At 39.9% G+C, this 23317-nt stretch overlaps 2 protein-coding genes across 3 annotated transcripts in view; one reads left to right on the forward strand and one right to left on the reverse strand.

Moving 5' to 3' along the window:
- The window catches only part of nxn (nucleoredoxin), a 53214-nt gene extending 36030 nt beyond the window's left edge, over positions 1–17184 (forward strand). The window contains exons 2-8 of the mRNA XM_004075327.5: positions 3867–3984; positions 6528–6661; positions 7747–7847; positions 7944–8050; positions 9912–10091; positions 10507–10631; positions 16226–17184. Of these exons, the coding sequence (XP_004075375.1) occupies positions 3867–3984; positions 6528–6661; positions 7747–7847; positions 7944–8050; positions 9912–10091; positions 10507–10631; positions 16226–16408 (948 nt within the window). The 3' untranslated portion in view covers positions 16409–17184. The remainder of the gene's footprint in view (positions 1–3866; positions 3985–6527; positions 6662–7746; positions 7848–7943; positions 8051–9911; positions 10092–10506; positions 10632–16225) is intronic.
- A 763-nt stretch (positions 17185–17947) lies between these two features.
- mrm3a (mitochondrial rRNA methyltransferase 3a) lies at positions 17948–23316 on the reverse strand. 2 transcript variants are annotated; one of them, XM_023961790.2, is made up of 4 exons: positions 23269–23316; positions 19507–19751; positions 19272–19433; positions 17948–19193 (listed from the first exon to the last, which is right to left on the reverse strand). In XM_023961790.2, the coding sequence occupies exons 2-4, from the start codon at positions 19646–19648 to the stop codon at positions 18634–18636; spliced, it is 864 nt and encodes a 287-aa protein (XP_023817558.1). In that variant the 5' UTR covers positions 19649–19751; positions 23269–23316; the 3' UTR covers positions 17948–18633. The 2 variants fall into 2 exon arrangements, with proteins under 2 accessions (XP_023817558.1, XP_023817557.1); XM_023961789.2 differs by lacking the exon at positions 23269–23316 and adding an exon at positions 20785–23088.
- Position 23317: the final 1 nt, after the last annotated feature.

Genomic DNA, 23317 nt, shown 5'->3' on the forward strand with positions numbered 1-23317 from the left:
GGGAGGGCTCTTTTTCTCTGCTCTATAGCACAAATACTAACAGGGATCATGGCGCCTGCAGGCACTTTGGAGAAAAGGCCCCAGTCCAAGGTAAAAGCTTTGGTTGAAGCAATCTGATTGGTTGAGTCCATCCATCAGATGAGCTAACAGCAGATATTGTTCCATGCTTTGCTTTTAAACACAAACTCCAACCATCTTTTGAGCTATTTCTGTTTTTTATTTCTTTTTGCCAAAATTTAAAAAAAATCTGTCATTTTCTAGGGCATAGTATCTGCAGAGCGGCAGTAGTATATTAGGAATTTACCTCAGAGTGCACAGGACCTTTGACCTGGAGCAACCCCCCCCCTTCCTGTTGCTTAAAGCTCTTCACACACAATTCAAAAAGGGCATTACCGATGCAACTAAGATAGAGAGCAATTTTAGAGCTATCCAGTCATATGGTCTTGAGCCAGATGCCAGCTTGGACGAGGTAAATGATTGTGTTAGTTGTCTGCAAGTGGATGCATCAGAATGGAGTGGAGCAGGGAACCCAATGTATTATCTTTGCAACAAATATGACCTTTTTTCAAACAGAATTTGTTTTTTTTCTGCCCCGGATTCACAAGAATCTGAATAAAGAAATACTAAGGAACGCAAGTGTAAGCCTAATTATCTTGATATATTTCATCTGTTTTTAAACAAGCTATCTTCTGATTGATCATTTTCTAATCAAAAATATCAACCACAATTATTCAAAATTGCAAAACAGGATTTCCTGTCTCAGTTTCATTTAATATCTGATCTGAGCCCAGGATGAGTAAATGGCTTAATAAATTCCACAGATCTCTGCACCCCATCTCAAAAGAACACAGATTATCAGCATTTGTCCCCCATACAGTATGCAGAGATAGAGGACAGAAGACCTGTCAGCACCACAGCTGGATTCCTCTCATGTGCTGAGTTGTAGAGAGCTCCTTTTCTTTTGCAGAGGTGTTGTTGTAATAAAGCAGCAAAGAGAGCGTCTGGTAGAAACCTCCTTCCCGATGAAAGCTGTTCTACGAGATAAAGCTCTCCCAATATGAGGACTGGGAACGTGGGATATAGAGGTGTCTGTAGAGGCATGCAGTGACATAGGCTGGATTTCTTGCAGGACTTAAAAACATGCATTTCCTAAAAGTTTAAGCCAAGACTGAATCATGTGTTTGAATTGTAAAGTGTTTGTGGTTTTCCACCTAAACCAACCTACATTTACTGTGCATAGCGCGGCCATAAAATGCAGCAGTGCACAGAGGCATGAAGCAGCGGCTGCTGAAAAAATGGACGCTGAAGGCAAGACTCTTTCACTGAAATGCCTCATTCACACTCAAAGAGCTTTGGATGATAAATGAACACAGTCAATGAACCCATCCTGTAGCCTATGAAGAGAATCCCTACTTCCCTTGATTAGCCCAGATATTCAACCCTGTTGCTTGCGCGCACACTGGCCCCACAGCGGACTGATGTGCTCTCCTTTTCTGGATATGGATCAGCAGCAATGCATGATCCAATTAGTATGATGAGCAGCGGGCGTAGTGTGAGGCTAATCCTGGCATGTCTTGGATGGTAAATGGATTCCTGGTATGGATTTCTACCTCCGGGGAGTCGTTACAGTTTGTGACCTCTCTGCAAGGGTTATTGGCACAGTTAAACCAGTGTGTGATGATGCAGTTAGACATGCCGCTTACCTTTATCCTTACATATTCTTAAAACATTAGAAGAAACACGATGAAGGGAGGCAGCGTTTTTGCACCTCGTGTCCTGACAAAAGCTACTATGCTTTGTAGAAAATGAGCTGCTAGACCTCTGCGTCAAAGGATAGAAGTGAAATATAATAATTAAAACAATAAACTTTTCAAAAATTAGAACACAGTTCACAACAGTTTCTGTTTTAGGAAACAAATGTGATGACTGGCTTCTAGAAGTCGATCAACAATAAATCAGTATTTACAATCCATTAATCTATTCCCTACAAAATACAGAACAATAATTCCTTGAATGTATTCAGACAAAATCTTCTTGACAAAATATTTTAAGAATATAAGTTCCAGCTATGTTCACTTTATATTTAAGAATATAGAACTGGTTTAAATGAAAAACATTGATATATTCAATTGGACAGTAAATAGGAGTTAATTGAAATCAAATAGATTTTATATTTTAGCAGTAGTATCAGTGCACCTCTTTTCAGAAGTCATTTCTATCAAAAGTATTCTTTATTTTTTTGTTTTTTGGGGGGATTTGTAAAGTTCAAAATGTTTTAAATAGACCACAAATGCCAGTGCAGTCTACTTCCAAAGTGTTTATTGTCCAAGTCCAGCTGGGTATTGTTTTATTGTTCGTGCCGGTCATGCATCTTTTGTAATAAATGGGTCATTCATCCACTCTGAACTCATGGCATTGCTTCTTATCTTATTTGTGGATCTAAAAGCTGGAAAGATTTTGCGCTCAGAGCCTCTCTGATCTGCTGCCAAGTGGCTGAGCAGCTGGTAGCAGCACTGAGGAAGCAGAAACCCCTGATATTGTCTACTTTTATTCTCTATGAAAACGTGCTGGTGATTATCAGTTGTCTTGTGGGTTTTATCTTCAACCATCAGCAGCTCATAACATTGACAGATCGGAAAGCATTTTACTGAATTCAGAAGTGAGAATACTTGCTCCTGAAGGACAGTTTTTTGTTTATTTGTGCACTAAAAATGTCTTAGTAGGTGTTTTTTTGACAGTTGCAGCCACAGAGTTGTTGCTTTGTCCTGTGGCTGTGGTGAAATGTGTGTATCTGACATGGTCCTACTGGCTGACAGCAGGCAGCAGACTCGCACAAAAGTGGGATGTTGGCTTTCACAGACAGTCACAGACGAAGCCCCTTATCCCATCGGTTTGTGAGCAGGGAGGAATTCTCCAGAGGGGGGCATGGTCTGTGTGTGTGGTAGACTGTGGTCTGACTTCATGACCGCCATCTTCAAGAGGCTCCAGGTCGACCCAGACCGTCTGCTCCCGGAGCTGACCTCTGCGGCTCTCCAATTTACTGTTTGCAACAGTAACTCCAGGATTAAGCAAATAAAAAGATTAACTTTCTGCTTTAAAATGCTTAATTCAAAGGGTAAAAATCAATATATCTAAAAGCTGAGAGTCATTTGTTGACATTCAAATACATAAACCACACCCTCTGTGGATAAACTGTCAATCCAGTGAGAGAGAAAAAACATATGCTTTCAGTTTAGTTTCAAAAGCACTTTTATTTTTCTTCTCTCCTTCTGTTTAAACTCCCAATCTTGACTCAGGATTTGCAGAGCAGCTCTCAGTCTGCAGTTACAGGAGCTGCAGGGAAGGATGATATCTACTTCTGCTCTTTTACAGAGCTGTTTTCAATTTCAGAGGCATGAAAACAAAAAACTCTTATCTGCTATTTGATGGTAAGAACTGTACCATGAATAGTTGATGCACATCTATCAGGCTTCAGAACATCTATTTCTGATCCAGCGACTGTTGTATATAGAGTCTTATAAATGTTTAAAGTCCAGAAGAATTCATAAATATCTTTCCAAATACCAAGTCAATATTCTGTACATGCAATTTTATTCTCATATATCATAGAACAGGGTCTGCTCAGAGTATTCCAGTTTTGATGGACGTCAGAGGTGGGCTGGTGAAAGTGGTGGCAGGCATTTTGAAAATGCCTCTGATCTTTTTAAAAAAAAAAGTTTAAGTTATCTGTTTGACAAACACGCAAACAAAAAGGATCAATTTTAACTAAATAATTATAAATACCAATTTAAATAAATATCAGACTGTTCCAGGAAGGGTTGTTCCTCGCTTTAACCTGAGCTCCTCTCTCCTGTTTGTCTATGCAGATGAAGCTGTGGAACAAGTACAAGGTGACCAGCATCCCATCTCTGGTGTTTGTGGACGCCGCCACAGGAAAGGTTGTGTGCAGAAACGGACTTCTGGTGGTCAGAGATGACCCCAAAGGTGAGGTCCAGCTTCTTCCTTAGGAGTACAGCTTACATAAACACCCTGGTTCACAGTAAGCCCAACCAACAAGTGCATCAAACCTTAAAAAAAAAACATATCTTTAAATCAAACTATAGTGTTGTTGCAGGAACTTGTTGAAGGAGCAGAAGATAGTATATCAATGTGCTGCTCACTTTCCCCATTACAGCTCATGAGAGACTTCCTCCACTGGTGCGGGATCCTGTTTAACATGAGGTCAGACCCATAAATCAAGGCCTGAGCAAGAACCTGAATCTGAAACTGGTTCAGACGTGGGATCCTAATGTGTCCAGGAACTCATTAAAAGGATTGGGCGTTTAAAATTCCAAATATCTGACATTGCGGTCAACAACTGCTGCAGATTTTTCCAAAAATAACTACAAGCAAAATAATTCAAGGGGAAGGTTGTTTTTTTTGGTAAAGTGGTTTTAAATATTTATCTGTACTTTTACATTAGAGGAGGTTTGTCATGCTCCATTTTTAGCAAGTTTTGTAGGTGTTTTGATTGCATGTTGCCATCTTCAGATCCCATGCATTTCCACTGGGTGTATAGACACACCACTGAGGGGACGGAAGCTCTTAAAAAATTATATATATATATATATATTTTTTTTTTATGGCCTGTTTTCTTTTCTTTTTAGACAATCCTAACTGCAGTTTTTGTGGCATAAAGTATTCTGTGGATAAAAGAAATCAAAACTGCATTCACCCTCTATATCTCTATCTCTTATCTTTCTGTTAATTTAGTCTGAAAACGGCTTTTACATTTCCGTTTTTAAAGCCTCCAAGTTTGTGATCCAGATTAAAATACAAAAGGCTTATTGAAAAATAAAATAAAGTGCATGCATTTTGATAAAACTTGTCAGTGTGGAACTCTTCAATCTGAGAAGCACAGAATTTAACTTATAAGGCTTCTTCATACAGATTTAAAGAAGCAGAAAAGAAAGAAAATAAGCAAAACAATAGCTATGTTTGCATAAGTACATACAATATAATGCAACGTTTAGGCAACTGTAAAGTGGAAATTGCCTTTCCTTTTAAGATTAATATAAAAAGAATATTATTCGTTTTTTAATATTGTTTTTTCAACATATGAGACCAAATTTACATTATTTTTCTGGTAAATTGATTTTATGTGATTTTTAAAAACCGTTGATTTTTTTTGTTTGTTTTTTTACTTTTCACTTTAAACTATAAAAGGGGTTTTCTTTATGCATTGCAGCAGCAGAGCACAAAAGAACTAAACCCGGACAGAAATGATCCTTTAAGGTTTCTCCAAACCAGCTTTGTGTGAGGAGGAGATGATTCTGTGGTCATCTGCGTTTCTATGATTGTTAGCATCCCTCCAGGCCCTTTCCTGGAAGCATTTCTCATTTCAAAAAGTTTGCCATCCACTGAGATGTGAAGAAGCAGGCGAACAATTCAGCGACCCTCTGCTTTTCACTCGCCATGAAAAGCCTGAGTTGAGTGGCTGCAGAGTAGCCTGCAGCGTAAAGATGGAGAGCACTTTTACAATCACGGCAACAATGAAAGTCCTGGGCAGCGCAGTGCAGACGTGTCACTCCATCCTAATGAAGCCCTAGACTGCTGCACTCACATAAAGAGACCATTATGAATCAGCCCCACAAGGGTTTATTTATTATTAAGCTTTTAGTAATTTGGCGGTGCCCAATGCATCTCCAGTGCTGGATGGTAACAATGGAAAATACCTTGAAAAGGAAATGAAAAGTGTGAAAGAGAGCTGGAGGAAAGCAATTCTGACAGCTCTAGTTGGCTTTGAGGATTCATCAAAACCGTTTGTGATTCTGGTGTGCATTTCCAGAACCACATGTGAGTCTTTGCATCCTCTGTTCCACTAGTCCTTTTTCTTATGTTGTGGTTATTTAATTAGAATTATGCATCTAGGATATAGTTTGTGCAGAGCGACAGCAGTTCATCAGAAATTCACCTCTGAGTTGTGGGCGCGACTATTGGCGCAGATGTAAGCCTCTGCTGATATCCCATCATCCCTTTGTTTAGACTCTCTCCTGCTAGCATAAGGCCCCTCACAACGCCAACCCAACATTACCTGTGCAACAAAACCGGTTTGCAATTTTGGAGCTAAGCAACCGTACAGTTGTGCCAGATTCCAGCTCAGACAAGGAGAATAAATCTGTTTGTCTGCAAGTGCATCAGAATGGAGCAGAGCAGGAAAAAAATTTTGATTTGCTTCATCCTAATTTGTATAAAGGAATACTCAGAAATGCAGTTTCAATCTTAAATTCTTTTTTAAACGTCTTCCATCATGAGATGAATGCCACAAGAACATGTTGAAAACACCAAAAACAGGATATTTTGGTGTTCGTTGTGCCTTCGTTTATCTTCAACAGTCACCTGCTTAACTTCTGAATTTTCACGTTTCCTCTGTTTGCTTCCTGCTGTCGAACTGAGCTCAAAGCGGAGCTGCTGCACTAATCTCTTATTTCCCTTTCCGTCCCCCCCCCGCCCCTCCTCCCTTTTTTATTTCTCTTTCCCTCTCTTAGGCCTTGAGTTCCCCTGGGGGCCGAAGCCGTTTGTGGAGGTGGTGGCGGGGCCTCTGCTCAGGAACAACAGGCAGACAACAGACAGCAGCTCTTTGGAGGGACACTACGTGGGAGTGTATTTCTCGGCGCACTGGGTGAGTGCACAGATGGAACAAAAGAAGAGCCAGGGTTATACCTTCCAGTAAAAGCTCTGCCACTGACGAGAGGAAAGGGCAAAGCAGGAAGCACCACGATAAGAGCGAGACATGACCATTGTGTGCGTCTGTTTACTTTAACAGCGGTTTGCCATTGGTCCCTCCACCGCCACACCCCCAGTGGCAATAAGCTTTTGTCTTTCTCTGCTACGCCTGCTCACTAATGGCAGGTGGGGGTCACTACTCACTGACAGTTTATGAAACCACAAGCGGACTGTTGCTGATGAGATGCAGTTCGTCCCTCCTGGACCAGGCAGCTCAGCAGCTGCCAGAGCCGCGGCTCCTCAGACTGGCGATGCCTGACTTTGCTGGCTTTAGTCCCAAATGCTTTGAAACTGAAAAGGGCAAGTCACAAAAGCCCTTACAGCACTTCATTTCCAGCGTTTAGAACACCACATTCCTCTTGGTTACTCGAGCAAATTTGTCCTCTATTAAAGTCATTTTACATTTACAACTTGCCAGTAACTCAGACTCTCAGGTACCTGAAATAGCCTGTATTAAAAACGTGTTTGACCTTTTTTTGGTTTACAGTGTGAAACCCTATTAAACTTCTGGTTCATACTCTATAACAAGTATGAACATACTATAAAATACATTGTTAATTATCAAAATGGTATAAAGTTCTACCAACAAGCTTCTTCAGTTTTCTAATAGTCTTCATGCCATCAGGATTATAGATGGAAGAGATGCTCACAGTCTGGTAATGACTTCAACAAGCAGCAAATCTGCAATCCTGTGATAGTGATCACATCTGTCTTGTGATTACAGTTTGCTTTGCTTTCCTTTTGTGGCTAGAAATCTGCTACACATTTAATGACACAGTTGCTTGACTTTGATCCAGTTGAGAAAATGAGAAAACAAAAATGAAAGCCATTTCTGTGGGATGGCAAATGTTCACTTTTACTGATCTTATTTTAAAGACTTTCTCACATGTTGAGTTGTGCAGCTTGTACGGTTTAGTGACTTAAATAGAAGCTGCTGCCCAAAAAAAATTCTCCATTTTATATTCCTTTGTTTGTCTGCAGTGTCCGCCATGCCGCAGTTTGACCCGAGTCTTGGTGGAATCCTACAGGACCATAAAAGAATCTGGCCACAAGTTTGAGATTGTGTTTGTCAGCGCTGACAGGTGATGAAACAATCCAAGTTTGGATGTGACAGAGGTAATAATGCATTTTTTTTATTCACAAATGTGGTTGAAATATGTTCCGTTTGACCTTTGCAGGTCAGAGGAGTCCTTTAAGCAGTACTTTAGTGAGATGCCATGGCTGGCTGTACCATATTCAGATGAAGCTCGGAGATCACGACTTAACAGACTCTATGGAATACAAGGTACAACACAGAGGCACCTCTTTGGAAGCCTTTGCATCATTTCAAAAATCAAAAAGTACATGAGGATTTGTAAGGCAAGGCAAGTTTATTGGTATAGCTCAATTCGTACACAAATTCACTGTTCCAGCTTTAAGCTGCATAAGACTGAAACGCCTATTGCCCTTGTTTAGTCGTGAGGATTTGTAGGTGACTTACTGACTCACTGAATGTATATGAGAATTGGAAAATGACTTGCTTTTCTGGCTCCGACAAATAAAAATAATTCTGTTGCCATTTTTTGTGATGCTGATGTCGCCACGTTGTAACCAGACAACGTCAGTAAGCAGGCATTGGTCCAAGTTGGTATGAGTCATTGTTTCTATGGCAACCACTCTCGCCAATCACTATTGACTCTTGTAGGATCTTTACAGATCCACATCTAAGACACATCCATCACCTCCATCTTAACTGCTATTGCTTACCATGCATAGCTTTATTTTACAAGTGCAAAATCTCAACATCCATGGAAAGAGAAACTAAATTAGAATTCTTAAATATGGCAAAAAATTCAAGGCTGAAAAATATGCAGTTTTTCCTTTGTTAGATGTTGAATAGGTTGTTGGGCTATTTAGGCAATGTATACACCGGGCATGTGGGGTGGGTTCATAGCGCTTATGGTATTGACTCAGGTCTGTCGCTACCTGATTAGCTACCTCTTCTAACTCACAGTTTGAAGAGGCTGAGGATGAAATATTGAAGTGGTGCAAAACTTACTTCAGGTTTTTTCATTCACAGCTCTATTCCGATACATGAAAAATTAAGTGTCTTATAATTCCAGCTGGGCACAAACTGCAACTATTAATTTCTCTTTCGTGATCATTTTTCAAATTTGAAAAGAACACCACCTATACGTCACTACCTAATCCGAGTCCCTGATTAGTCAAAGTTCAACTGGTTTAACTTTCAGCACACGTTCAGTGGTCATGAACACGTTCGTACATAGAGCCTGAAAAAGTTCTTAAAAGTGTGCACAGCAATGCGTGTACACCAGAGTTTTGAACGTGAAAGCCCGAAACGCGCTTATGCACGCGTTTACTTAGACTTTTCATTGGAAGCGGTTGCTTGAACCCGCATTTCCAAGCCCAGTGTGAACGCATCATGAGACTCCAAGAAACCGTCAAAATTGGTGCAACAAATTTTCTTTTTAGGCAAATGTGTCTGTCTTGAATCTCGAGCAGGTTTTTGTGTCACAACCCGAAACTCTGCTGAGTTCCAGCATCAGGCCCACACAACCTGAGGAATGTGGGCTGTTTTATGAAGTGTACAGTCTGGCTGGCTGCAGGAGTACAGTCCTCATGTTCCCCTCTGAGCGTGTGCAGATGACTGTGGATGATGTTGGCTCTCAGTCTGTCCTGCTTGGAATGTGAGGAATGCTCTGAGCACGAGTCAGTTCTGCCCCCCCCTGCATTCAGACCTCTGCAGTCCGTGATGGCCCTCACCCCTGCAGACTTCAGTCCACATGCGCAGACAGGAACACCCTGACTCATGCACCATTTGCTGGCTGATGGTATCTGTTTCTGATAAAGCTGTTTACAAGGTTAAGGCATTGCAATCACAAACATGATGAAGGCAAAAAAAAAATCCCCTCAAAGCGTTCCCACAAAATACATCAGAGGTGAAGCAGGCTGAGCTACAGGGGGTTAAGTCAGCAAAAATCTCCTCTTGGCAAATGAAATCCAAGTGGGAGAGGGAAACGTCTGCAGCATAAAACGATAATTGAAGGAAATGACCCAAACTAACTCCCACACTCTGGCCCATTTCCTCCCCTCCTCTGTTTGTCTTCCTCTCCCATCACACTGTTTTTTATCCGTTATCTCTTCAGGTATTCCCACCCTGATTCTGTTGGACACAGAGGGTCACGTGGTCACGCGTCAGGGCCGGGTGGAGGTGCTGAACGACCCGGAGTGCCGGCTCTTCCCCTGGCACCCCAGACCCGTGCTGGAGCTCAACGAGTCCAACGCCGTACAGCTTCACGAGGGGCCCTGCCTTGTCCTGTTTGTCGGTGAGAAAGCCGACGTTTCGAATGTGGCGCAGGCCTGCATGTGGTTTTGCTAAAATAAAGTGCAGTTTAGTGTGTGGAGCAACATGTGGAAAACTCTTGTGCTTAAAAAGTTGTGAAGGGATCTTTTTCTACACTGACGCTGAAGGTTTAAGAACTGTTTCATAAACCCGTATCCAAATAAAGTTCATGCAGGAATAAAGAGCAAAGCTGGCTCCTGTCAAAAATAGTTAAAGAACGGGGGAATACACAATGACGTTAAAAAATGTTTGAGCCAAAGATGAGCTTTGAGGTCCACTGAAGAAGATGGAGACCATCTGTGCAACTTCTCTTTTATCTTTTCCCCTCGTGCGTCCTCTGTTGTTCCTCCTTTAAATATTTTTTTAATCTTATCATTTTTTGCTGTGATTTTATTCAGATGCTGAAGAGGAAGGTGAGCTGGAGCCAGCCAAGGAGCTGATTCAACCAATCGCAGAGAAGCTCATGGCCAAATACAAAGCCAAGGAGGAGGAGACGCCGCTCCTGTTTTTTGTGGCTGGAGAGGTGAGATAAGCTGCCTAAAGTAACTTAGAACAGCAACAGCAAAATACATAAACATTTCCGATTTGCTTTGACATTCTCTTCTTGTGCACAGAAACACCTAAGCATGAAAAAAACTTGGCCCACTTTTCGAAGCTTCTGTCAGGGAAGCAGCAGAAAAACAAAACCAGAACTTAAACTACAGGATATTTTTAAATATGTGCTGCAATTATTTGTTTCCATCTAATAATCCAAATTATAGTCAGATTATAAATTTTAGTCAGATCAGACTGGAGTAAAAAAAAGCAAAGGATTTAACAATGAGGTATAACGATTTCATGCCAAATGTTGTTGTTGATTTCTGTTCAAAGATGCTTCTCCTGTGTAAGCCTTAACTGTGTTGTGGTGCAGAGTTTTATCGTCTCTGTTCATATGCGACTCTTTGCCTGGATTATTTTCAGATCCAGAATACCATTTCAGAACCTTGACTCATGCCTTTTGATGTTGTGCACCTGAAACATTTCCACTGCCTAAAGATTTAAAAAAAGAGAGACTGAACAGCAGCAGTTTACTGAACTCGGGTTTCTTTAAAGAAAAGATTCTGGTTGTGTGGGAACAATAGAATGTGAAGAAAATGGAGTAAAAATGATGGTAAAAGAATCTTTTCAGACAAAACAAACCTTTGTACTCTTTCAAAGATGCTAAACTAAAACATCTACCTTTGAATTTTTTTAACCTTAAGTAATGACATCTGGCCAAAGACAGTGCCCACATTTTAACCTTGTGTCCCTGTCATGATGGGGTGGGGTGGGGGTGTAGCTCCCTGAAGCTTCATCTCTATCAACATCCCCCCCCCCCGCCATGCTGTTTCTCCTCCCACATCAACCCTGCTTGGGATGAACCTGAAGGTGCTCAGTCTTACCTCATGTTGGTGCCAATAGAAGTTTCCATGTTTGCTGAAATCAGACATGGTTACCAGTTCATCCCCACCTACCCGGTCTTCGCCCACCCCCCCACCCGTTATCGCCCCACCCTGTTGACCAGGAGAGCAGCGCTGGTGTCTTGTGTCACTCGTTTAAATGACAAGCTTGGATTTCGGCCGCAGGGCTCACACATGTGCTGTTATCCACCCCGCTCAACCATCAACCTTGAAATGTCACTTGCATCCACACCCACAGTGAGCACGCTTTCAGAGAGCTGAGCGCTGTTGTGATACATATATATATATATATATATACATTTTTTTATTTTTTTTGGGCTACATTTGCTTTGTTTTTAGTGTAGCACAGGTTGAAAACCATACATTTTTACATCCATGTCAGGCAGGTAGAGTTACTCAACAACAATACCATCAGGGCTTCTTTCCAGATTGGGTTCTCGGTCGGACATCCCTTCCCGTTACAGACAGTCAGTGAAGCTTCCAGGCTCCACGCCCGGACTCCTTCACCTTGGCCCGGTTTCGCCCCGGTTGTTGCAGGCTTTGCTGCCAAACCAGCTGCTGGGTTTTCTGTGGCCATGTAACAACAGTTTCTCTGGGGAGGGATGGGCTGAGCTGACTGAAACAAGATCTTGGAAAAGAAAAAAGCCAGGCAAACGATTTATAAATCCTTACTTTTGTGCTACATGCTTAAAGCACATGTTGTAGAAATAGAAATGTATTTTTTTTTATTTTGGGGATGAAAATCTCACATTTCTTGCTTATTCTTTTACCATATTTAACACAATAACCCTCATATTTTTAGCCTGCTGGCCTTGTTTCTGTGATAAGGATTCTAACTCCATATAACTGTGTCCACGTGTAGCTGATTAAGTAACCATGGGAATAATTGCACGGAATTGTGACATTCCTCTCCAGCCCTTGGCTTTTCCTCGTCCGCCACCACGAGGTTCACACAAGCGGTTGTACATCAAAGCTTTCAGCAAGTCTTACGGGCTGCAGAGACATTTGATCCCCACATCCATGCTCCCTAGCAGATTTATCCTCCAGACTTTGGTGAGCCCACTTTTTCCCCCCTCCTAAATCCTGTTTAAAACAGTTTTTCAGCAAATATTTTGAGAAATATCGACCTTATGGGATTTTGAGTGTAGCAAAGAAATATTTAAATTTAAGGCTGAAGCTTTGAGTTTTCAAACATTTTAGTAATGTCAATTTACACAGGAAATAAAAATTCTTGGTCGCCCTCTTTAGATTAACCAGAGTAACAAAATCAGCCTCTAATGGGGAAAAAAAGTTGGTTTCGTTGATGTCAAAATGTATTCTATTAAAAATATTTTAACATATTAAATGCATAAATTCAATATTTCTGATTTTTAGCAGTTGTCTTAATGTCTCGTTAAATATGTGTCATTCTGTCTGTTTTTCCTCAAACACGTAACAGATGTGGGTTTATTTTTTTCAGTAAAGGATGCGGTCTAATGCGGTCTAAGTGCTGTCTGTTTTTTCTAGAGAGCTTTGCTGAGTGATTGAGCAGGTTTGTTCTATATCAGCTCATCAGATGGCTGGAGCACATCAGGTTCATCCTGATTATTGATGCCCTGTGGCATTTCACAGGGCATCAATAATCAGGATGATCCTGATGTGATCCAGCACGTAAATACGTGGCGAGCCTTATCGCAGCTGTGTGCGGCGTCAGTGGGCAGAGACCCTTTGTCTCTCTTTTTTTTTCTTTTTTTTTTTTGGTTCAGGCCTGAACTGCAGAAGGAGGGGACCTCCAGAATGGCTACACCTCACAAGCAGCAGTTCACACAGACTTGCACAAAAAGACAAATAGATGACATCTTCTGATATCAGAGGAGCCTGAAAGGCCACAGTAAAATATTGTGAAGTTTCTCTGTCTGTCTTTTTTTATTTATTTTCTTTTGCCCTGCCTCCTCAGGTGATCTTATAAGCTTAGCTTGATGTGGTTGTAAAGGGACTTCAAGATGAAGGCTTTTATCTGTAGTTTAAAGGCTGTCCTGGTACAGTCAGGATGCTTAGTGACAGCTTTACATTTGCAAGTTTTAGATGGTCAATCTTTAATTTGCAGCGCAATAAAATGGGCTTTACTCTGTTAGCTTGTACTAAATAAACACTCTTCTGTTGGCTCTTTTGCAAAGTAGACCTCCTAGTATACTTATCCTTTTGGGAACTGTGCACCACCGAAGCCCTTTAATGAAATTGCAAGAAGGCTGTGCATTTTCATCTATTTTACAAGAATAATTGCTGGCTTTCTGGGAGAACAGACCTGACTGAAAGGGTGGTTGAGCATCAAATGTAGCAGCAAATTCCCCCACAGTCCCTCCACCATTGGCTTTGTTTTCTCTAAACTCAAGCTGGCATCTAAATCAGCAACTAATGATGTTAACATTATTGGAGCTGCGCTGCTTCCATCAGAAGTAGGGCCGTTTGCTGCAGCGCCACCTCCTGGCCCTTAAAAGGTTACTCGAGCATTTTGCACTCAATCCTTTCCATATGAAACAGATTTTTTAAATCTTTGAGCCTCCCTCAGCCCTTGGCTCCACTACTGAGCTGAGGGGAACTCAGGTCCTGTGAATATGAAAGTCAGGTGGAATTTCAGTTTTGATAACCTGTTTTTGTGACCATATTTTGTTTTTCCTGCACGTTTTTCCAGCTGGATATCTTGAAAAATAGAAGACCTTAACATATGCAAATATTGGCTGTTTGATAGACTCACACACTCTTCAGAGCATATTACATGAAATATGTTTTATATAAATTAAATAAGATCTTTGTGAAAGCAGGTAGAGTAGCTGCAGAAGTTTTCCAAGTTGAAACTGAAACCAATTTTCCAAAAATTCTCACTGATATTTAAAAAGTGCTTTGTGGTCTGTGCATTATTCATACATTTAAACGAAAAATTGACATTAAATTAACAAAATAAATACATAAAAAATAATACATGAAAAGTGCATAATTCAATCACTAAAAATAGGAAATCATAATGAAATGTTTGCTACATTTCAAGTGCATGAGTCATAAAAAAACAAAATTGATAAGTGTTAAAATTGTTAAAACCAGAACATATATTTGTTTTCAAACACCACATGACTACAGTACAATGACTTAAAAAAAATACACCTTTTCAGCAGCCTAGAAGATTTCTTGCAGATGCTTATTTAAAGATAATGCGGGGGGGAAAAAAGAAACTGTGCGGTCTGGCAGCTGAGTTTTTGTTTTGCATTTAAAAATGTGGTTTTAGCTGAAGGGAAAAATGTGACACCCAACTTTTAGCTGAACAAATTAGCTTGAATACACTTCTCCATGGGTTTATCTCATGCCTGCATATCCCCATGTTCCAGTCAGCTCTGAGAAAAGCAGGATGCTTCTGGACCCCCCCCCACCTGGTTGCGTCCCGTCTTTCATGGGGGTGAGATGCGTGTGACGAAGCTCTCAGGTCTGGTCTTGAGCCGGCTACCTTGCAGGATGGCAGCAAGGAGATGAGTTCCACGGCTGTTTCAAAGCATATGCATTAATGTGGACGGTGTTGGGCAGAGCTGCACTCCCTAAAGTAATCTCACGGTTGTGGGGGTCATAAAAGGAGCCCGGATTTTCTAAAGAAAGCCTTCAGAGAGAAGCTGTTGGCTGCCATGTATGTTAGGTGTTCAGAAGCTGTGTCAGCATGGATGATGAGGGAGGGGGGGCTGTTCTTAAGTGCTGTCTTACTGTGCAGCAGGTCAGCTCTACTCTGCATCCAAAACTGTATTACAGGTGGATCTTTTTCAGGCAAACATTTAAAATGTAAAATGTTGCTATTTAATTTTTGGCCTTTTCAGCATTTTTATTTCTTTGTAATTTTACTTTATTATCTTTTCAAGAAAATAACACAACACAAACCAGCACAGCACAGCAGATATCTAACTAGTTAAAGGTGCGCACAAATCTAGGTTACAATAATATGTTGGGATATTTTCTTAAAGCATTTTCATTTTTTTTTTATTCTTGAGAAATCTTTAGATGGATGTTGAAAAGAAATCTACAGATTAGCCCTTGTGCTATCCTAGGCACTTTAACATTGGGAGTTGGGTCATCTAGACCCACTAAACAGTGCTCTGAACCTTTTTACTTCACTAATTTGTGATCTTCACTGGTGTCCATGGATTACATGAAATCCTCTTCACCTTTATCCACCTTTGTCATGGTAGGGAGAACATGTCAATGTAAGGGTGGGGTCATAGGATACCACAAGAGTTAGATAAACATGATGTAACAAAAATGTTTTGTTGGTCTGTTTGGGCTTTCTGACGTCATTTTACATAAAGAAAAAAGAAAACGTCTGCAGGAAATTCATTTAACCAAAACCCCTATAATGTATTGCAAGCTCATTTATTAAATTATTGTTGTAGGTAAGTCTGCGTTCACAAATATTTGTTGTAAAATGCAAGACTTTATAGAAAGTCTCCTTAATAAAACACCGGACCTTAGATATTTAGTAATAGTCTGACCCAAATTTGAAATTTGACATTTTTTTATCTTGGAAAACACTTTTTAAAAGTTAACTTATCATAGGTATGTTTTGCAGAGATGCATAATTGAAAATATTTCAGATTATATTACAATAATCCACCCCTAAAACATCAAATGACATCACACTTTTATTTTTCCTCTTCTTCATCCACAGGATGACATGACTGACTCCCTGCGGGATTACACTAACCTCCCAGAGGCCGCCCCCCTGCTCACCATCCTGGACATGTCAGCGCGTGCCAAGTACGTCCGTGACGTCGAGGAGATCACGCCGGCCGTGGTGGAGCAGTTCGTCGGGGAGTTCCTGGCTGAAAAGCTCAAACCGGAGCCCATCTAAAGCGGTCTTCCGAGTAACAAACTGGACACGCAGCATGGGACTCGCTCATCATCCAGCCCTGGCCCGTTCAAACGCCTCACTTAACCCCTCCAGTGTTCTCACCCGCCTCCCACTGCGGACTGTTAAAGCAAAAGTCTCATTTTTACTGACGTTTTAAACATTTTTTTGACCATGTTTCTCTTTTCATGGAGTCCTTTTTCTCTCCTGTGGTGCCTTGCATTAACTATAGTCCCTACAGTAATATATATATAAAGTTTAAAAAAAATGTTCTTTTGTACACTGTAGCATTTCTGAACTCTAGAAAACCCAGCGGACCTACTTGCTAAAGCTCATTCTTTGCTTTCTTCTTTGTAAAAATCATATAACTTTTGGCTTTTAAATGATGCAAAAGCAGAATAAAAGGCATTCTTACAGTCGTAATTCACAGTGCAGATCATCTAAACCTATTTGAATAAACCAGAACAACAGGAGCACACAGTTTAAAAAAAAAAAAAAAAAGATCCCTCTGCTTGCTTTCAATGGACCAGTAACCGATGTGTTGTGTGCATCAGAATGCAAGTTGACGTCATCCCCAGGAAGTGGTTAATGGTGGTTTTTATCTTGATCTTTACGAGGATTTTCTATGAAGGTCCCCTTATTTAAGAAAAAAAAAAGGGCCACGCCTTTTCTGGAGAAATATTATTTTTAGAAGTGTTGAATGTATAAATCCTTATTTTTTTCTGTTACTGCTGGCATGATTTCACATTCATTAAAAGAATTTCACTGACAAGCCCAAACGCTCTGTTTGATCCAGTTGAACTGCTTACTTAGAGGAAGTTAGATTTTTAATTGTAAAAAAAAAGGAGAAACCTGACACTTTATGAGGAAAAACACTTCTATTCTGAATAACGTACTTCATTGCTAAGTTGTAAAGAAAAAACATGTTAAGCAATTTCTTTAAACTACCAGTAATCAAAAACACATCAAGACCAGATTTACTTTTGATTTAAAAAAACTAAAAGGTAAGTTTGCGTTCTCTCCATTGTCAGAGGGGCCTTTGAAAAGGTTTTAAAGCTCAGTCAAATGTTATTATGAGACTTCTTACACAGAAGTAAAAAAAAACTAGAAGCAAATACTTTCTCATGCGCAGGAGAGAACCAGTACTTTAATTTTTATTTTACTTCAATGTCCCTTTAGGGGCTCAGTTTATTTATTTTTTTCCAATAGTATAATACTTTATTTTGAAAGTGCACAAATATTTCACCTGTTATTTCTTAACCAGGTCATTGCACTTTTACAAATGACCACAACCAATTTGGATTGTAGCTTTTCCATTCTTTGTTCTGAGAATTTGAATACTTAAATTCTTATTAAACACTCCTGAAATTAAAAGAAGGTAAAACCGATGTTGTGCTCCTTCTGAATCGCTTCAGGGTAACAGTGCAGGGTAACTGTGAAGCCAATCTGAAAAAGCATCAAATGCAGAACAGGTGGTTGCTAACCTCATGATTTAGTTTCATTTAATCTTAAATTTCTTCTGAACAGAGACATCCTCAAAGATTGTTCAAGGAGTTTCAACAGGCTTTATTCAGAAATAAGATGCCACACAATTTTCCAGGAAGTTTAAATATTGAACGCTTTTTTTTTTTTTTTTGTGCATTACAATGCTTTGATTACTCTCCAAACCTCTTGAGGCTCCAACGTCTTCACACTTTCTAAAATGTTTGACCGTCTTGTAAGATTTGGTAAAAAGCTTTTTTGGACCAAAAAAAAAAAAAAATCAAAGATTTGACTCTACATTCTTAATTTAAGAAAAATCAGTTATTTAAATCAGTTATTTTTATTCCTTAAGAACGACATCTGTCTTTACTGAATGACCATTTAGTACATTTATCACTGTTTATTTTTATTCAGGTGAGAAATAAGTATTGTTTTTAGGACAAAAATCCTAATACAGAAAAAAAATGCATTACTTTTAATATACATATAAAAAAACTTTTTGTTCGTTTCATGCATTTCATTCATTTAAACTGCCAAAGGGGACTTTTTGCTGTCTTGATATTTAATTTTTTTTTTTAAATACAACAAAAAATTGTGGTTACAATCTAGTAAAAACAAAAAAAAGACGAGTTAAAAATCCCAAAGATGAGAAAAATACTTGAACTAAATAAGATTTTAATTTTTGTTACAAAACAGGTTTTAAGATGTTTGACATTTAAAGCAAATATTACAATAAGTCACATCCTCTACCGCTGAGCTTTAGTTTTCCTCTTCTCTCCAGATGCCTGCTGCACTTTCAACAGCTGTCTTCTGCCCTCAAACAGAAGGATGCTTGCTGCCATGGCTGAATTCAAACTGTCGACACCAGGAACGATGGGAATGAAGAGCCTGAGACCATCGGTTTTCTCCGCTAACTGGACTGCTTCTAAGCTAAGGCCGTGTGTCTCACCCCCTATAACCAGAGCAGTGGGTGTCTGGGCCCAGTTCTCGTAGTACACTTTGGCGTCCACTCTGGGCACTGACAGTCCATCGTCATCAGAATCTGAGTCGGAGTTATATTCTTCATGACATACATTTTTAGGATTGGGTTTTGAGCTGACCCACCCAAAGTCTCCTGCTTTGGTAGGTTTTTGCAACAGATCTAGTTCCGTCTCAGAGCCACAGTTGTGGTCAGCTACATGGACAGTCACAGATGCTGGAAGATGGTTTTCAATATCACCCCATTCCAGGTTAGGATAGATGGGAAGCTTGAAGTGTGCACCCATTGCAGCACGCAGGACTTTTGGCTCCCAAGCATCCACACAGCCTGTTGGGCAAATAATAGACAAATTAGTAAAACTACAAGCAGAGTAAAACTTTTTTTTTTTTTTAAACATTGGTATACCTTTTGTTAGAAGGATGCTACTACAACCAGCAGCTGCAGCACACCTGAGCATCGTCCCAAGGTTACCAGGGTCCCGAATGTTGTCACAGATGAGAGAGAGTCCCACCGACTGACCTTTGTTTGCATAATTCAGCCGTGACGGGTCGGACCGAGAAAATATTGCTGCGGATCAAAGTTTCTAAGTTAGAAAAAAAAGACTCAGAATGTCTGTTCATTAGAACTGACTGACCCATACCTATCACTCCCTGTGGCGCCACAACGTCAGACCAGAGTTTGATCTCCTCAAATTTGACTTTCACCAACGCAGCTCTTTTCAGTTTGTCCAAGGGCAGCTCTCTGAGTCGATCCACTGTGCTGAAGAACACCGTCTGCGGCATGGCTCCAGCGTGCAGAGCGTCGCAGATTAAACGCCTGCCCTCCAGGAGGATTTTACCCTGGTGCTCCCGAAATGTCCTGGACCGAGCAACACTCACTAGCTTCCTGCAGCACAAGCATGTGGAGAACAGCCATGAACAATAGTTTGCCATTTAGAATTTATTGGAATAAAAAAAAAAGCATATATAGCTTTAATTTGAAACTTGGAGCGTGATAGTGTTTTAAAAAGATACCATATTTTGGTTAATTGGACAACAATACTATCAATAGAGGCAATATTAGGAAACAAATTTTTAAGTGAAATTGCTAAACATACAATGTATTCTTGTTACCCAGACGGTTAGTTCAGCAATCTCCTCATTGTTGGCATCAAATTGCATAACTACCCTCTGAGGTTGTAGCGATCAAACGGCACTTTCTGCTTTGCTGAAAGCCAGCAAGAGGCAGCCAGTGATTATCTACACGGACAACAGTTCTGGTCACAAATCACATTTAAGTCACAAAGTACATCTGAACTGGTTCTGTTGTGGATACTTCAAATTCAAAGTCAAACTTTATTTACAAAGCACTCCTCATAAAGCAGTAACACAAAGTGGTTTACAGGTTTAAAACAATTAAAAATCCAATTCTAAAACACACAGAATGCCCTCAACCCCTCGCATCCAAAATGAGACTTCAATAAAATGCAAAGTGTGAATGTAAATGGAAACTGTCAGAATTGTTTTTACAAGACAAAGAAAAATTGACCAGTGCTGAGGTACTGGCATCTTAGATGACATTCCCAGAGATTATGGTTACAAAAAGCATGAATAACCCCACTCTCTCCACACACACCCATTCATTTTAAACGGGGGTGGACAACCCTTGACCTCAAAGGCTGGTGTGTCTGCATGTTTTCCAGAAATATTTGCCTTGATTACCAGGATCAGAACCAGAGTTAGACAGAACATGCCAGAGCAGGACTTGTAGGAAAACAAGCAGAAATGCAGCTTTTGGTCACCTTCGTCCTGATTTTAAAGTTTCAACTGAAACCAGTAACCAACTTTAATGTTACCAGACTGTCAAATAAAAAACGAGGCATTTGGCCATCCAAACATCTACCAAACAGTTCTCCAACCCACTGAGTTTGTTTACTCACGCCAGCCTTTTGTCTCCCTGAGAAGCCCTTTCAAAGCGCAACCCATCAACTTGATCTTTCGTGCCAGCAGCCCGGGGATGCTGCACAGTCGAATCTGCATCATCTCTTATCCTCACAGGGTTCTTTTTGTCCGTTTGCGCTGTCGCAGAGGTGACATTTGTCTTCTTCCTCTGTGGGTTTACTGCAGTCTGATCGCTCTCTGGGGCTGGCTTCACCACTTTACCCGTCTGCTGTTCAGGAAATAAAACCTTGGCAGGTTTTCTCCTCAGTCCGCGGACAAAACGTCTTGGTTCCACTATTAAGCCACAGCTTTTTGAAAGAAGCTGTTTGGGGAAAAGGCAAACCATGCTTCTCATGACGGCCGCCATTTTTTCTTTTTTGCTAGTCTTCTTCTGTTTTATTTTTTATTCTTTCTAAAAAGCTACATGTGCTCGTTATTGCCATCAAGTGCAAATTGGCTGGTACTGGTCACATTTTAATAGGAAATTTCAAGAGTTTAATCGATCATGTTCGAGTTATTTAATATATTCTGCAAGCTACTGAGTGTTTCTCATGGTTTAAAGTTATTGACTCAATAATATCGAGTTTTGTTTTAACAAAGTTTTTCAAATTGTCTCGCGAGAAAAGACGTCGCCAAGGTTAGGCGATACCAATGAGTTGTTTCACTAGAGGAGACATCACGTGGTTCCTCATGGGAGGAGAGCACCGCCATCTTGATGAGGTCAAGTTACTACTGCAGTGCATGCATGTGAACACATTTTTTGCATAATACCAGTTCATTGTGCGGGTTTCAACTGCCGAAATCAGAGAACTGAGTCCATGAAGGAGGAAGGTATATCATTTCACAGGTAAGTACTGGAATTTTCATCAATTAATGCTGCAGGGGCTTCATTAATCATACACATGTTGACATGCATGATGCTGCAGGGCTATTATCAACATGCTGCATGATGTACGGAGAATTTGCCGTCGACATAAATGTACACTTTATTTTGCTAAACCTGTATACAGCATACTAGGCTATTATAGTAATACAGATTTATACATTTCTGACTCAGTGACTGAACTTTTCTTGCAGTTTTCCAATGGATTCAGACTTAAGGAAAAAGTGGATCTTAGTTATCAAAAGAGCTAACCCAGATGGATCACTGTGGAACCAACTAGCAATACAGTCTGGCTATGTTCAAAACATTTGTGGAAACACATTTAGATAAGAGGCCAGACTGTTTGCTTGAAACCCAACACCATACCATCTGTGTTACACAAATTGATCATTCACATGAATCAGTATAAATCTATTGTTTTTCTTTGTTTTTGTTATTGTTGTTCTTTTAGGGTAAATCTATTTTTCGCTTTTGGACTTCTTTTGAATATTTATACTATTATTGTTATCATAATAAATACTTATTTTTTTATTATTTATTGACTTGTTATTTATTTATTGTTTATTGACTTACTATTTTATTATTATTATTATTATTATTATTATTATTATTATTATTATTATTATTATTATTATTATTGACTTATTGTTGGGTTTTCTAAATAATTTAAAGTACATGTCAAAAAGGTTTAAAACTTCTAAATGTTTAGAAATTATTTTACAAATTCTTTGTAATAATTTTTTTATTTGTAAGAAGTCCTGCAACAATGCATTTCATTAAATTTTGAGCTTTTAAGGCTGACTGTTTCTCTTCTTTAACAAAAACAAATGATGTATCAATTAGGCCTGCACAATATACCGCAAATTTATCGTTATCGCAATATCCAGCTCTGCAATATGCATATCGCAAAAGACGGCGAATATCGCAATAAATCGCAAACCCAAAATGTGTTAAAACAATCTTCTAGCAGCTTGAAGCATTTAACACATCAAATAAATCCCTTTATGCTTTGACCAATCAGATGGACGCCTTCCCATTCTTGACCAATCAGATGGAGGCCTATTATGTTAACCCTGGTCCTGAAGAGCCTCAACCCTGCCTGTTTTCCAGCTCTCCTTAACCAGCTTGCTGTTGATTGGCTGACTCAAGTGATTTCACATCCTGATTGACTGAACGCACCTGATTTTGGTTATCATTATCGAGCAGTCTAGGGAGAATTGGAAAACAGACAGGATTGAGGCTCTTGAGGACCAGGGTTAGCCACCCTGACGTTTGTCCCCCATGTCGATGAGGGTCATTTGGAGTATAATTTTTAAACTGTTGCAATGAAATGGGAATGATGTTTTTGTTTATTTTTCTATTTGTTTATTTACCGCAAATTTATCGTTATCGCAATATTGATCACTAATATCGCATATCGCAAGTTTTCCTCATATCGTGCAGCCCTAGTATCAATATATATATTATATATATAAAAATAATATATTTACATATATGTATAAATATATATAAATGTAAAAATATTTATAGTATATAAAAGCTACTTAGACGCCACTAAAAGCAATACAAATCATTGTCATGTGGGCGTCGTCGACCTCACCAAGATGGCGTCGCGCTCCGCCACCGTCGGCCAGGCTTCTCAAGCGGGC

Source organism: Oryzias latipes, chromosome 13 (assembly GCF_053564925.1).
Source record: "Oryzias latipes strain Hd-rR chromosome 13, Olatipes_Hd-rR_3.1".
In the NCBI taxonomy this organism is placed as follows: domain Eukaryota; kingdom Metazoa; phylum Chordata; class Actinopteri; order Beloniformes; family Adrianichthyidae; genus Oryzias; species Oryzias latipes.

What these genes read in the sequence shown, in the direction of transcription:
- mrm3a (XM_023961789.2), bottom strand. Translation starts at nt 21,152, where the DNA reads ATGGCGGCCGTCATGAGAAGCATGGTTTGCCTTTTCCCCAAACAGCTT. An exon ending in GGCGCCACAGGGAGTGATAG is followed by an intron (nt 19,434 to 19,506) that starts GTATGGGTCAGT and finishes TTTGATCCGCAG; the next exon opens with CAATATTTTCTCGGTCCGAC. An exon ending in TAGCATCCTTCTAACAAAAG is followed by an intron (nt 19,194 to 19,271) that starts GTATACCAATGT and finishes TTTGCCCAACAG; the next exon opens with GCTGTGTGGATGCTTGGGAG.